This window comes from Sinohyriopsis cumingii, chromosome 3, assembly GCF_028554795.1.
Source record: "Sinohyriopsis cumingii isolate HCF-2022 chromosome 3, ASM2855479v2, whole genome shotgun sequence".
NCBI classification, from domain to species: Eukaryota; Metazoa; Mollusca; class Bivalvia; order Unionida; family Unionidae; genus Sinohyriopsis; species Sinohyriopsis cumingii.
In genome coordinates, this window is record NC_142963.1 from 11,236,672 (window position 1) to 11,250,947 (window position 14,276).

At 33.8% G+C, this 14,276-nt stretch overlaps 1 protein-coding gene across 3 annotated transcripts in view; it reads right to left on the reverse strand.

The window, feature by feature from the left end:
* The window catches only part of LOC149802456 (immunoglobulin superfamily member 10-like), a 163,232-nt gene that overhangs the window by 38,078 nt on the left and 110,878 nt on the right, over window positions 1-14,276 (reverse strand). For all 3 annotated transcript variants that reach the window (XM_089951690.1, XM_089951689.1, XM_089951688.1), the window contains one exon: window positions 2,173-2,307. In XM_089951690.1, the coding sequence (XP_089807816.1) occupies window positions 2,173-2,307 (135 nt within the window). The remainder of the gene's footprint in view (window positions 1-2,172; window positions 2,308-14,276) is intronic.

Sequence of the window (14,276 nt, forward strand, 5' to 3'; positions counted from 1 at the left end):
GTTTCTTTAAGTTATCATTCCAAATTGCTTTGCAGGAAGGTGGCCTATAAATGAAACCAACTAGGAATGATTTTGCATTATTTTCAGAAATTTCCACCCAGATACTCTCAGTTTCATGTGACTCCAAGTTAAGTCACCTTTCTGCATTTACATCTTCCCTAATAAATACAAGACCTCCTCCCCCCCCCACCGCCTTTTCTCTCCCTGCATAATAGTTTATTGTAGCCTTGAGAGTGAAATGTATTATCATTGTGGTTAGCATTTAAGTTGGTTTCAGTGAGACCTAAAACAATTATATTATTTTCCTTGGAAGAGAACATTAACTTAATCTGATCTGTGTTTCCCACTATACCTTGTACATTTAAGTGACCTATGTTAAAACCTTTTGTATTTAGTTTCATATCAATTATATGTATGTCATCATGCAATGGGGTACTCACTGAGATTGTCGCCATACTACTTTTATCATTTTGATATTGTATTTCCATATTTAAATATTCATATATATTAGCATCTTCAAAGTCACATACAAACGCTGAGAATCTGTTAACTTTTGCATTTACACAGTTAGTGTCAAGAGTCCTAATAGGTACATTTAGATTTCTTATAAATGAAGCATTGGCATTTTCCTCTTTGCCAGCTTCCTAGTATGGATAATACATTGATTGACAGAGCCTTTGTATGTGTCCACATTTATGGCATCTGAAGCACTCAATCTGCCATGACAGCGTACCTGTGTCACATGCCCAGTTTCTCCGCATTAGAGACAGTACTCTTCATTATAGTGCCTGAAAATGGGGGCATACATGTTTATATTTCTCAGCAGTTGAGAGGTTCCTTTTCTACTTAAATGAATTTTGTCTCTGTGGTAGAGGCTTAAGTTGACATCCTAGTTCTGAAGAAAGAAAGATGTGTATTGTGGAATGGACTTTAGGTATGGGATTGACATGGGGATTGGTATGGGATTGGTATGATGATTGGTATGGAACTGGTATGAGGGTTGAATTGGGATTGGCATGAGGAATGGTATAAGGGTAGGTATAGAGATTGAAATGAGGGTTGGTATGGTGGTTGGCATGGGGATTAGTATGAGGATTGGTATAGGGGTTGAATTGGGATTGCCATGGAGATTGAAATGAGGGTTCATTTTGAACAGCAATGGTTAGATGCACATGACCAGTGAACAAATTAATCAAAAGTTTAAACAGATGATTGGAGGATGGTGTCAAATGCATTCATATGCCATACACAATATGGGGATTGGAGGATGGTATTAAATGCATTCATATGCCATACACAATATGGGGATTGAAGGATGGTATTAAATGCATTCATATGCCATACATAATATGGAGATGCATTCATATGCCATACACAATATGGGGATTGGAGGATGGTATCAAATGCATTCATATGCCATACACAATATGGGGATTGGAGGATGGTATTAAATGCATTCATATGCCATACACAATATGGGGATTGAAGGATGGTATTAAATGCATTCATATGCCATACATAATATGGAGATGCATTCATATGCCATACACAATATGAGGATTGGAGGATGTTATTAAATGCATTCATATGCCATACACAATATGGGAATTGGACGATGGTATTAAATGCATTCATATGCCATACACAATATGGGGATTGGAGGATGGTATTAAATGCATTCATATGCCATACACTATATGGGGATTGGAGGATGGTATTAAATGCATTCATATGCCATACACAATATGGGAATTGGAGGATGGTATTAAATGCATTCATATGCCATACACAATATGGGGATTGGTATGAGGGTTGATATGGGAATGGCATGGAAAATGGAATCAAATTTATTCATAGAACACATGCAAGTAATTTAAGGTTCTGCTTCATTTTTTTGTCAGCTTGTCATGTGCATGACAACTGCTGACATGATGGCATATATCTGCTCTGTATAAATGACTCCAGTAAAAAGTCACAAAATTTGTATGCCAAATGCAGTTCTTTGTTTGCTTTCAACATTTACTTTCTTATTGCTGTAAATTGTGTTTATCTGTACAATAGAGCAAATGCAAAGGCTTATGGGATATTAGCAATATTAATTTATCAAAACAAAGAATATGAATATTTTTATAATTATTATTTTTAATTTTAGAACTCAGTGATAATACCCACCATATGATGAAGTCTGTCTTCTTAACAACAGTGTCAAAACAAGTATTAATAAGGCTAAGACGACAACAACACCACCACCTGACCCTCCAACAATAGTCATTATGGGTAGACCAGGATTTGTGGGTTCTGCCCATCCTGAAAAGATGTATATGCATATTAGTACTAATACCACTCCTACAAACAAAATGAACTGAGGGCAAGACATCAACAGCAAATTGAATCATCACCCTATAAATTAAATATATTTTTCACCTGTCATAAGCTATTCCACTGCAAAACAGGTTTAGAACTGAAGGCATGCAAGAGCATGAACATATGTGCACCAGAGATAATTCCATTTTTAACTAGTGGAACCAAGATGGCAGGCAATCACATGGTATGATTTAACAGAAATCAGTGATTTCAGATTAAGATGTTTGAAAGCCAAATATTGCACTGTAGCAAAGATTTCTGATTAACAAGTGCAAAATTGGTTACATGACATCATATCTTATTGCCTTTGAGAACTTACATCTTTGCAGAAGCACTACCAAAAACATATTTAAAGGCAATATTATGTGGCTACCCAACACAGTCTGGAATCCATCAATGCAGATAACAGAGAGGAGAATCTGCAGACCAGAGCATGCAAGTACAGATTACTAAACACAATATCTGCATTTATTGTGTGGAATGGACAGACCAGCTGGAGAGATATTACTGCTGAATTTATTAAAACAAATTTAAATTATTTTGAATAAGTCTGAAAGATAACCATTGACACCTATATTGTCTTGTGTTATTGGTGTTTAAGCAACTTGAAAAAGATAATGACCAAACTACACATAATAATTATTGATACATTATATGCAACATCTGACATGTAAAGTTAACAAAACTGTCATTTGAATTCATTTGTTTTTGCCTGGTAAATATGGCCATGTGTGGGGTTTATGAATGGTAAACTAAGATCTAATGTGGGGAAAAAAGGGTTTGTTCCTGATCTCTAACCTGCAAATGTTTTTTTCCAGAAATCACCTCATCTGCCAGTTTTCCATTTCCTTTCAATTTGAATGTATATGTTCTGAAGTAATGTAATGTATTTGGACTCAGATCTGTAATTGCTGTATTAAATGATTCTACATGTGTTCCTCCAGATATTGAAGAAAGATTATGCCATACAATGTAATCCAAGCAAATCTGTACAACGAAAGTCTGGTTGAAGCCAATGTAGTAACCAGGATACCAGGACAATGTTTTTTGATTCTCCTATGGAATCCTGGAGTTAAAATAGTAGGGATCTATTTATGTCCAGTGTGTGCCATTGCTAGTGATCCTTGCCAGGGATCTATTTATGTCAAGTGTGTGCTATTGCTAGTGATCCTTGCCAGGGATCTATTTATGTCTAGTGTGTGCTATTGCAAGTGATCTTTGCCAGGAATCTATGTATGTCTAGTGTGTGCTAAATGTGCAGATTTATCAAGAGATGATTCAAACATACAGAAGTCAAAAATTACTGTAAATTAGTGACATAATTTGTCTTCAAGTTAGTCCTCTTTATAATTATACTTTAATTTGCATAAATCTTTTATTAGCTTCATTATAAAAGTTGCAACTGAGTAGCACTTTTTATACTTTTCTAGTTTGAGATCTATTAAATTAATTTTTTGATAATTTAAATAGTGCTTCTTACAATTCTGGCAGAGGGGGGCTACCATAAACCCTGGCAAGGATCACTAGCAATAGCACACACTGGACATAAAAAGATCCCTGGCAAGGATCACTAGCAATAGCACACACTGGACATAAATAGATCCCTGGCAAGGATCACTAACAATAGCACACACTGGACATATTAGATACCTGGGAAGGATCATTAGCAGTAACAAAGAGAACCGTCACCTCAGAGGTCACAAGCTTAACATGGCTGGGAAAGAATCTCCTATCTAAATTCATGAAATGAAGCCATTAATTTGCTATTTTGCTTCATAGCTAGCATCCTTCTTCATGATAGACAACCTTCTTTTAACAAAGACAAATTACTATTCTGATGCAAAACTGTCTTTAAGACAGAAGCATATGGATCAATAACATCAATATGAAGTAAATGGACTCCTCAAATTAACAAGCAATGATTTATATTCAGGCAATACCTGACATTATGTCACTACATGGATTACAATTTACATTTATTGTGGCACATGTTTGAAGGTCTGTTGGTAAATATACACAAAGAGAAATTCAATTGTGGTTCATGTCCATTACAAAACAATAATAATATGTACTTAAAGTGATGAATATGTACATAGAACTATTCAGCTGTGGGTTATGACTAGTACAAAACAATAATAATATGTACTTAAAGTGATGAATATGTACATAAAACTATTCAGCTGTGGGTTATGACTAGTTACAAAGCAATAATAATATGTACTTAAAGTGATGAATATGTACATAAAACTATTCAGCTGTGGGTTATGACTAGTTACAAAGCAATAATAATATGTACTTAAAGTGATGAATATGTACATAAAACTATTCAGCTGTGGGTTATGACTAGTTACAAAGCAATAATAATATGTACTTAAAGTGATGAATATGTACATAAAACTATTCAGCTGTGGGTTATGACTAGTTACAAAGCAATAATAATATGTACTTAAAGTGATGAATATGTACATAGAACTATTCAGCTGTGGGTTATGACTAGTACAAAACAATAATAATATGTACTTAAAGTGATGAATATGTACATAAAACTATTCAGCTGTGGGTTATGACTAGTTACAAAACAATAATAATATGTACTTAAAGTGATGAATATGTACATAAAACTATTCAGCTGTGGGTTATGACTAGTTACAAAGCAATAATAATATGTACTTAAAGTGATGAATATGTACATAAAACTATTCAGCTGTGGGTTATGACTAGTTACAAAGCAATAATAATATGTACTTAAAGTGATGAATATGTACATAAAACTATTCAGCTGTGGGTTATGACTAGTTACAAAGCAATAATAATATGTACTTAAAGTGATGAATATGTACATAAAACTATTCAGCTGTGGGTTATGACTAGTTACAAAACAATAATAATATGTACTTAAAGTGATGAATATGTACATAAAACTATTCAGCTGTGGGTTATGACTAGTTACAAAGCAATAATAATATGTACTTAAAGTGATGAATATGTACATAGAACTATTCAGCTGTGGGTTATGACTAGTTACAAAGCAATAATAATATGTACTTAAAGTGATGAATATGTACATAGAACTATTCAGCTGTGGGTTATGACTAGTTACAAAGCAATAATAATATGTACTTAAAGTGATGAATATGTACATAAAACTATTCAGCTGTGGGTTATGACTAGTTACAAAGCAATAATAATATGTACTTAAAGTGATGAATATGTACATAAAACTATTCAGCTGTGGGTTATGACTAGTTACAAAGCAATAATAATATGTACTTAAAGTGATGAATATGTACATAAAACTATTCAGCTGTGGGTTATGACTAGTTACAAAGCAATAATAATATGTACTTAAAGTGATGAATATGTACATAAAACTATTCAGCTGTGGGTTATGACTAGTTACAAAGCAATAATAATATGTACTTAAAGTGATGAATATGTACATAAAACTATTCAGCTGTGGGTTATGACTAGTTACAAAGCAATAATAATATGTACTTAAAGTGATGAATATGTACATAAAACTATTCAGCTGTGGGTTATGACTAGTACAAAGCAATAATAATATGTACTTAAAGTGATGAATATGTACATAAAACTATTCAGCTGTGGGTTATGACTAGTTACAAAACAATAATAATATGTACTTAAAGTGATGAATATGTACATAAAACTATTCAGCTGTGGGTTATGACTAGTTACAAAGCAATAATAATATGTACTTAAAGTGATGAATATGTACATAGAACTATTCAGCTGTGGGTTATGACTAGTACAAAACAATAATAATATGTACTTAAAGTGATGAATATGTACATAAAACTATTCAGCTGTGGGTTATGACTAGTTACAAAACAATAATAATATGTACTTAAAGTGATGAATATGTACATAAAACTATTCAGCTGTGGGTTATGACTAGTTACAAAGCAATAATAATATGTACTTAAAGTGATGAATATGGGGACTGATGTTTTCTACTGGCCAAAAGAATTTGCAGGCATTAATAATTATCTGTTTCTTTCCATCTTATATTCTTTTTAAATGCAAAGTATTCAAGTCATGTATAAGGACAAATGATGATAAAGCTTGCATTTGGCCTACTGCTTTCCTCAAATTCAGATTCAAATGTAAATTGATCTTGCATTTAAATTTTATTTGATAGTCTGTGGTCTTGCTCTGACCTGAGGTACATATATATCTATTGAGAATACTTTTATATAAAAGTATACATGTATTTATGTGTGTGTGTGTGTGTACAAGTGTGCATGTGTGTGTGTCTGTGTGTTGAGAATAATTTTATATAAAAGCATCTACATATAAAATCACAGCAGAACTCTATCATTGGAAGCAACAACAACAAAAAACAAAAATTTTTCAGCACTCTCAATCCAGTTACTGGAAGAATTATTGAACATCATGCAAAAATCTTAATTAGCCTAATGCTTCATAAAGACTGTTATTATACATTTTTAAGACAATCTAAGTAAATTAAAGAAAAATACAAACACAGAAAATTGTGCTAATTCAGTGTGATTAGTCATGGTACAGGATAAAATGACCATTATGTCAATAGTAGGTGGAAATTGGATAATCCATGGCAGATAATTTGGAAATCTAAGTTTTTGTAATCATAAATTGAGAATATTCAATGCATGCTGATTTGACCAGAAGTATAAAATAATTTTGAAAAATTTATTTATATCAGAACTCTTGCAAATTGTAGGAAAGATATGGATGCAAGCTAACACAAACACATAATATTCATATTGCATTTAAAACAACTAACCTGAAATGAAAAACATTCTTCTTGTTGAAGAAGAAAATGCAGAATGAATTAGGGCTCATTCTATATTTACCCAGGCAATAGTACATCATGATATAGACCTATCAATGCCAGACAATAAACAGAATGAATTAGGGCTCATTCTACATTTACCCAGGCAATAGTGCATCATGATATAGCCCTATCAATGCCGGACAATAAACAGAATGAATTAGGGCTCATTCTATATTTACCCAGGCAATAGTACATCATGATATAGACCTATCAATGCCGGACAATAAACAGAATGAATTAGGGCTCATTCTACATTTACCCAGGCAATAGTACATCATGATATAGACCTATCAATGCCGGACAATAAACAGAATGAATTAGGGCTCATTCTACATTTACCCAGGCAATAGTGCATCATGATATAGACCTATCAATGCCGGACAATAAACAGAATGAATTAGGGCTCATTCTATGTTCACCCAGGCAATAGTACATCATGATATAGACCTATCAATGCCAGACAATAAACAGAATGAATTAGGGCTCATTCTATATTTACCCAAGCAATAGTGCATCATGATATCGACCTATCAATGCCGGACAATAAACAGAATGAATTAGGGCTCATTCTATATTTACCCAGGCAATAGTACATCATGATATAGACCTATCAATGCCAGACAATAAACAGAATGAATTAGGGCTCATTCTATATTTACCCAGGCAATAGTACATCATGATATAGACCTACCAATGCCAGACAATAAACAGAATGAATTAGGGCTCATTCTATATTTACCCAGGCAATAGTACATCATGATATAGACCTATCAATGCTGGACAATAAACAGAATGAATTAGGGCTCATTCTACATTTACCCAGGCAATAGTACATCATGATATAGACCTATCAATGCTGGACAATAAACAGAATGAATTAGGGCTCATTCTATATTTACCCAGGCAATAGTACATCATGATATAGACCTATCAATGCCAGACAATAAACAGAATGAATTAGGGCTCATTCTATATTTACCCAGGCAATAGTACATCATGATATAGACCTATCAATGCTGGACAATAAACAGAATGAATTAGGGCTCATTCTATATTTACCCAGGCAATAGTACATCATGATATAGACCTACCAATGCCAGACAATAAACAGAATGAATTAGGGCTCATTCTACATTTACCCAGGCAATAGTACATCATGATATAGACCTATCAATGCTGGACAATAAACAGAATGAATTAGGGCTCATTCTACATTTACCCAGGCAATAGTACATCATGATATAGACCTACCAATGCCGGACAATAAACAGAATGAATTAGGGCTCATTCTACATTTACCCAGGCAATAGTACATCATGATATAGACCTATCAATGCCAGACAATAAACAGAATGAATTAGGGCTCATTCTACATTTACCCATGCAATAGTACATCATGACATAGACCTATCAGTGCTGGACAATAAACAGAATGAATTAGGGCTCATTCTATATTTACCCAAGCAATAGTACATCATGATATAGACCTACCAATGCCGGACAAAAAACAGAATGAATTAGGGCTCATTCTACATTTACCCAAGCAATAGTACATCATGATATAGACCTACCAATGCCGGACAAAAAACAGAATGAATTAGGGCTCATTCTATATTTACCCAGGCAATAGTACATCATGATATAGACCTATCAATGCTGGACAATAAACAGAATGAATTAGGGCTCATTCTATATTTACCCAGGCAATAGTACATCATGATATAGACCTATCAATGCCAGACAATAAACAGAATGAATTAGGGCTCATTCTATATTTACCCAAGCAATAGTACATCATGATATAGACCTATCAATGCCAGACAATAAACAGAATGAATTAGGGCTCATTCTACATTTACCCAGGCAATAGTACATCATGATATAGACCTATCAATGCCGGACAATAAACAGAATGAATTAGGGCTCATTCTACATTTACCCAGGCAATAGTACATCATGATATAGACCTACCAATGCCGGACAATAAACAGAATGAATTAGGGCTAATTCTACATTTACCCAGGCAATAGTACATCATGATATAGACCTATCAATGCTGGACAATAAACAGAATGAATTAGGGCTCATTCTACATTTACCCAGGCAATAGTACATCATGATATAGACCTATCAATGCTGGACAATAAACAGAATGAATTAGGGCTCATTCTATATTTACCCAGGCAATAGTACATCATGATATAGACCTATCAATGCTGGACAATAAACAGAATGAATTAGGGCTCATTCTATATTTACCCAGGCAATAGTACATCATGATATAGACCTATCAATGCTGGACAATAAACAGAATGAATTAGGGCTAATTCTACATTTACCCAGGCAATAGTACATCATGATATAGACCTATCAATGCCAGACAATAAACAGAATGAATTAGGGCTCATTCTGTATTTACCCAGGCAATAGTACATCATGATATAGACCTATCAATGCTGGACAATAAACAGAATGAATTAGGGCTCATTCTACATTTACCCAGGCAATAGTACATCATGATATAGACCTATCAATGCCGGACAATAAACAGAATGAATTAGGGCTCATTCTATATTTACCCAAGCAATAGTACATCATGATATAGACCTACCAATGCCGGACAAAAAACAGAATGAATTAGGGCTCATTCTACATTTACCCAGGCAATAGTACATCATGATATAGACCTATCAATGCCAGACAATAAACAGAATGAATTAGGGCTCATTCTACATTTACCCAGGCAATAGTACATCATGATATCGACCTATCAATGCCGGACAATAAACAGAATGAATTAGGGCTCATTCTACATTTACCCAGGCAATAGTACATCATGATATCGACCTATCAATGCCGGACAATAAACAGAATGAATTAGAGCTCATTCTACATTTACCCAGGCAATAGTACATCATGATATAGACCTATCAATGCTGGACAATAAACAGAATGAATTAGGGCTCATTCTATATTTACCAAGGCAATAGTGCATCATGATATAGACCTATCAATGCTGGACAATAAACAGAATGAATTAGGGCTCATTCTACATTTACCCAGGCAATAGTACATCATGATATAGACCTACCAATGCCGGACAATAAACAGAATGAATTAGGGCTCATTCTACATTTACCCAGGCAATAGTACATCATGATATAGACCTATCAATGCCAGACAATAAACAGAATGAATTAGGGCTCATTCTACATTTACCCAGGCAATAGTACATCATGATATAGACCTATCACTGCTGGACAATAAACAGAATGAATTAGGGCTCATTCTATATTTACCCAGGCAATAGTACATCATGATATAGACCTACCAATGCCGGACAATAAACAGAATGAATTAGGGCTCATTCTACATTTACCCAGGCAATAGTACATCATGATATAGACCTACCAATGCCGGACAATAAACAGAATGAATTAGGGCTCATTCTACATTTACCCAGGCAATTGTACATCATGATATAGACCTATCAATGCCAGACAATAAACAGAATGAATTAGGGCTCATTCTACATTTACCCAGGCAATAGTACATCATGATATAGACCTATCAATGCCGGACAAAAAACAGAATGAATTAGGGCTCATTCTACATTTACCCAGGCAATAGTACATCATGATATAGACCTATCAATGCCGGACAATAAACAGAATGAATTAGGGCTCATTTTATATTTACCCAAGCAATAGTACATCATGATATAGACCTACCAATGCCGGACAATAAACAGAATGAATTAGGGCTCATTCTACATTTACCCAAGCAATAGTGCATCATGATATAGACCTACCAATGCCGGACAATAAACAGAATGAATTAGGGCTCATTCTACATTTACCCAAGCAATAGTGCATCATGATATAGACCTACCAATGCCGGACAATAAACAGAATGAATTAGGGCTCATTCTATATTTACCCAAGCAATAGTACATCATGATATAGACCTATCAATGCTGGACAATAAACAGAATGAATTAGGGCTCATTCTACATTTACCCAGGCAATAGTACATCATGATATAGACCTATCAATGCCAGACAATAAACAGAATGAATTAGGGCTCATTCTATATTTACCCAGGCAATAGTACATCATGATATAGACCTATCAATGCCAGACAATAAACAGAATGAATTAGGGCTCATTCTATATTTACCCAGGCAATAGTACATCATGATATAGACCTATCAATGCCGGACAATAAACAGAATGAATTAGGGCTCATTCTACATTTACCCAGGCAATAGTACATCATGATATAGACCTATCAATGCCGGACAATAAACAGAATGAATTAGGGCTCATTCTACATTTACCCAGGCAACAGTACATCATGATATAGACCTATCAATGCCGGACAATAAACAGAATGAATTAGGGCTCATTCTATATTTACCCAAGCAATAGTGCATCATGATATCGACCTATCAATGCCAGACAATAAACAGAATGAATTAGGGCTCATTCTATATTTACCCAAGCAATAGTGCATCATGATATCGACCTATCAATGCCAGACAATAAACAGAATGAATTAGGGCTCATTCTATATTTACCCAAGCAATAGTGCATCATGATATCGACCTATCAATGCCAGACAATAAACAGAATGAATTAGGGCTCATTCTATATTTACCCAGGCAATAGTACATCATGATATAGACCTATCAATGCCGGACAATAAACAGAATGAATTAGAGCTCATTCTATATTTACCCAAGCAATAGTGCATCATGATATAGACCTATCAATGCTGGACAATAAACAGAATGAATTAGGGCTCATTCTACATTTACCTAGGGAATAGTGCATCAAGATATAGACCTATCAATGCTGGACAATAAACAGAATGAAAGATGACTTAATGATATTAATTAATTGTGTTACCTTCTGTAACTCTTTGAATGAGGAATGCAGTAAAGCTTCCTGCAACATGTAGGTAAACTGTATCCTTGTACCAACTATATCTACTAAGGCAAATACAAATTTTATGATTCACAGAATTTATTCTATGGGGATTGCAATAGTTCTCAAATAATAATCCTATGTATAATATTATTCTTTCTGGCAAAAAATTGTTCCTCCTGTTGCTTCCCCTATTCCAAAGATTGATTATCAATTAATCTCACATAAAAGTGTGATTGCATGTCATATTGTTCTGTCTAAATCAGAATTCTTCAATTAAATATATCCAAGTGCCAACCTTTGAATGAAATTTTTGTTGTTGTTTCTAATAGTTATTTCAAGGTTTCTCTATTGTCAAAAACAGTGGGTTCTTCTGATGGCAAATCAACAATAATTAGTCTGGATGCTTGCAGTCAAGTTTGGTCATATTTACATGTTTTGGAAAATAAGCTGTTCTAAGCCTTTCCTAATAATGGTGATGGCCATACTTGACTGGATATTAGCACTATTTGCAAGTCTTACAGTTCACAATGCTAAGGTACTTTGTGATAAATATAATCAAATTCTGTTCAGCAGTTTTGTTTTTGTTTCTTTTTGTTGTTGCTTTTTTGTTACTTATGTGGCTGTGACCACATCTTATAGTGGCTAAGCAGCCTTTGTAAAATTCTAACCATTCTATGCTATAATGACTAATGATACATCAGGTCAAATTCAATTCACCAGTTTTGTTCAGAAACTCTTTTAAAGCCTTTTCTGTTTTTAGTAATAGTGATGTTTCTATTGTTTAGGATCACTGCTCACATCTGAAGGTAAACTGTCATAGAGTGCAAAATTATTAAAATGCTTGCTTGCATGACAAGTCCTTTTAAACTTTATGTAAATCTGCTCATTGGTTTTTGACAAACTTTTAGTCTTTACGCAGGTAAAGCTAATTTTGTTTAGGTAATACTTACATCAGGGTTCCTGACACAAATTTTTTATATGAAAAGTTAGACATTTTCCAGATCAAAAAATACAATTTTCCAGACCCATCAATGTGACAAATTTATTTTTATTGATCTAAAGTACTTAAATATTGTGAGTAAAACGTAAAGAGATGAAAAATGACTACTAGATTTTAACCATAAATCACAACTTCTCCTAAATGCAAAAAAGCTGACATGTTACCAGTTTCCATAATAACAAAAGTTTAAGACTTATTCAAGATTTTTAGTCAATTTTCAGTTTTCTCAGACATTTTCAAGACTTGGAAAAGCAATTGTCACATTTTAGATGTTGTCTAGATTTCCAGACCAGCACACGAACCTTGCTGCATGCTTTTTCTAACATTAGTCCCAAATCCATGCACACTATTCCTTTGTCTAATTAGTACTTTGAGGCCTCAAATAAAATCAACTTGATAACAGTCTTATACCTTAGTTCACTTCTAAACATCAGGATGTATTCCTTCTGTGAGATGGACCAAGACTGAAGGACATCAGAGTGACAAAGGAAAAGAAAACATGCAATAATAACAGGTGAGTATTGCATGGTCAAAGTTAATTGTACTTACAGGTTACTGCATTTGTATCAGAAAATATGAACAAGTTTTTCTGATAACACTGCATGACCTTGAGAGTGAAGTATTACTCCAACAAATAAATTCATATTTTCCAATACAAATGTAGTAAGCATTTTATTATATACTCATTTCATTTTCCTACTTAATGTTTAATAATAAAGGAATACACTACCAGAAACAAGTAATTGAATTTATCCTGCATTTCATAATAAATAGACAACTGTAAATTCATCATTACACAGCAAAAGTATTATTGTGCACATAGCACCACCAAGAGACCTTTGAACTTCGTCATGCACTTGACATTATTTTTTTTTTAAATTTGTAGCTTGGTCTACTTAAAATTGAAATTCAGAGTCATATTTTGAATGAATGTGCATTGAAAAAACTTTTTCTATTGGTCTGGAATAGATGGATTTTGTTCTTCTGTTGATGAAACTTAATTCTGCTTTTCTGCTTATGATGGACTGGATTTATTAGATCAATTCAGTGCAGTAAGGAGAATGTGATTTCAGTTGGAAATGTAGTTGAAATTACAGTCCAATTTCAGTGTCTATAAGGTTTTCATGTCATTCATATTTGCAAA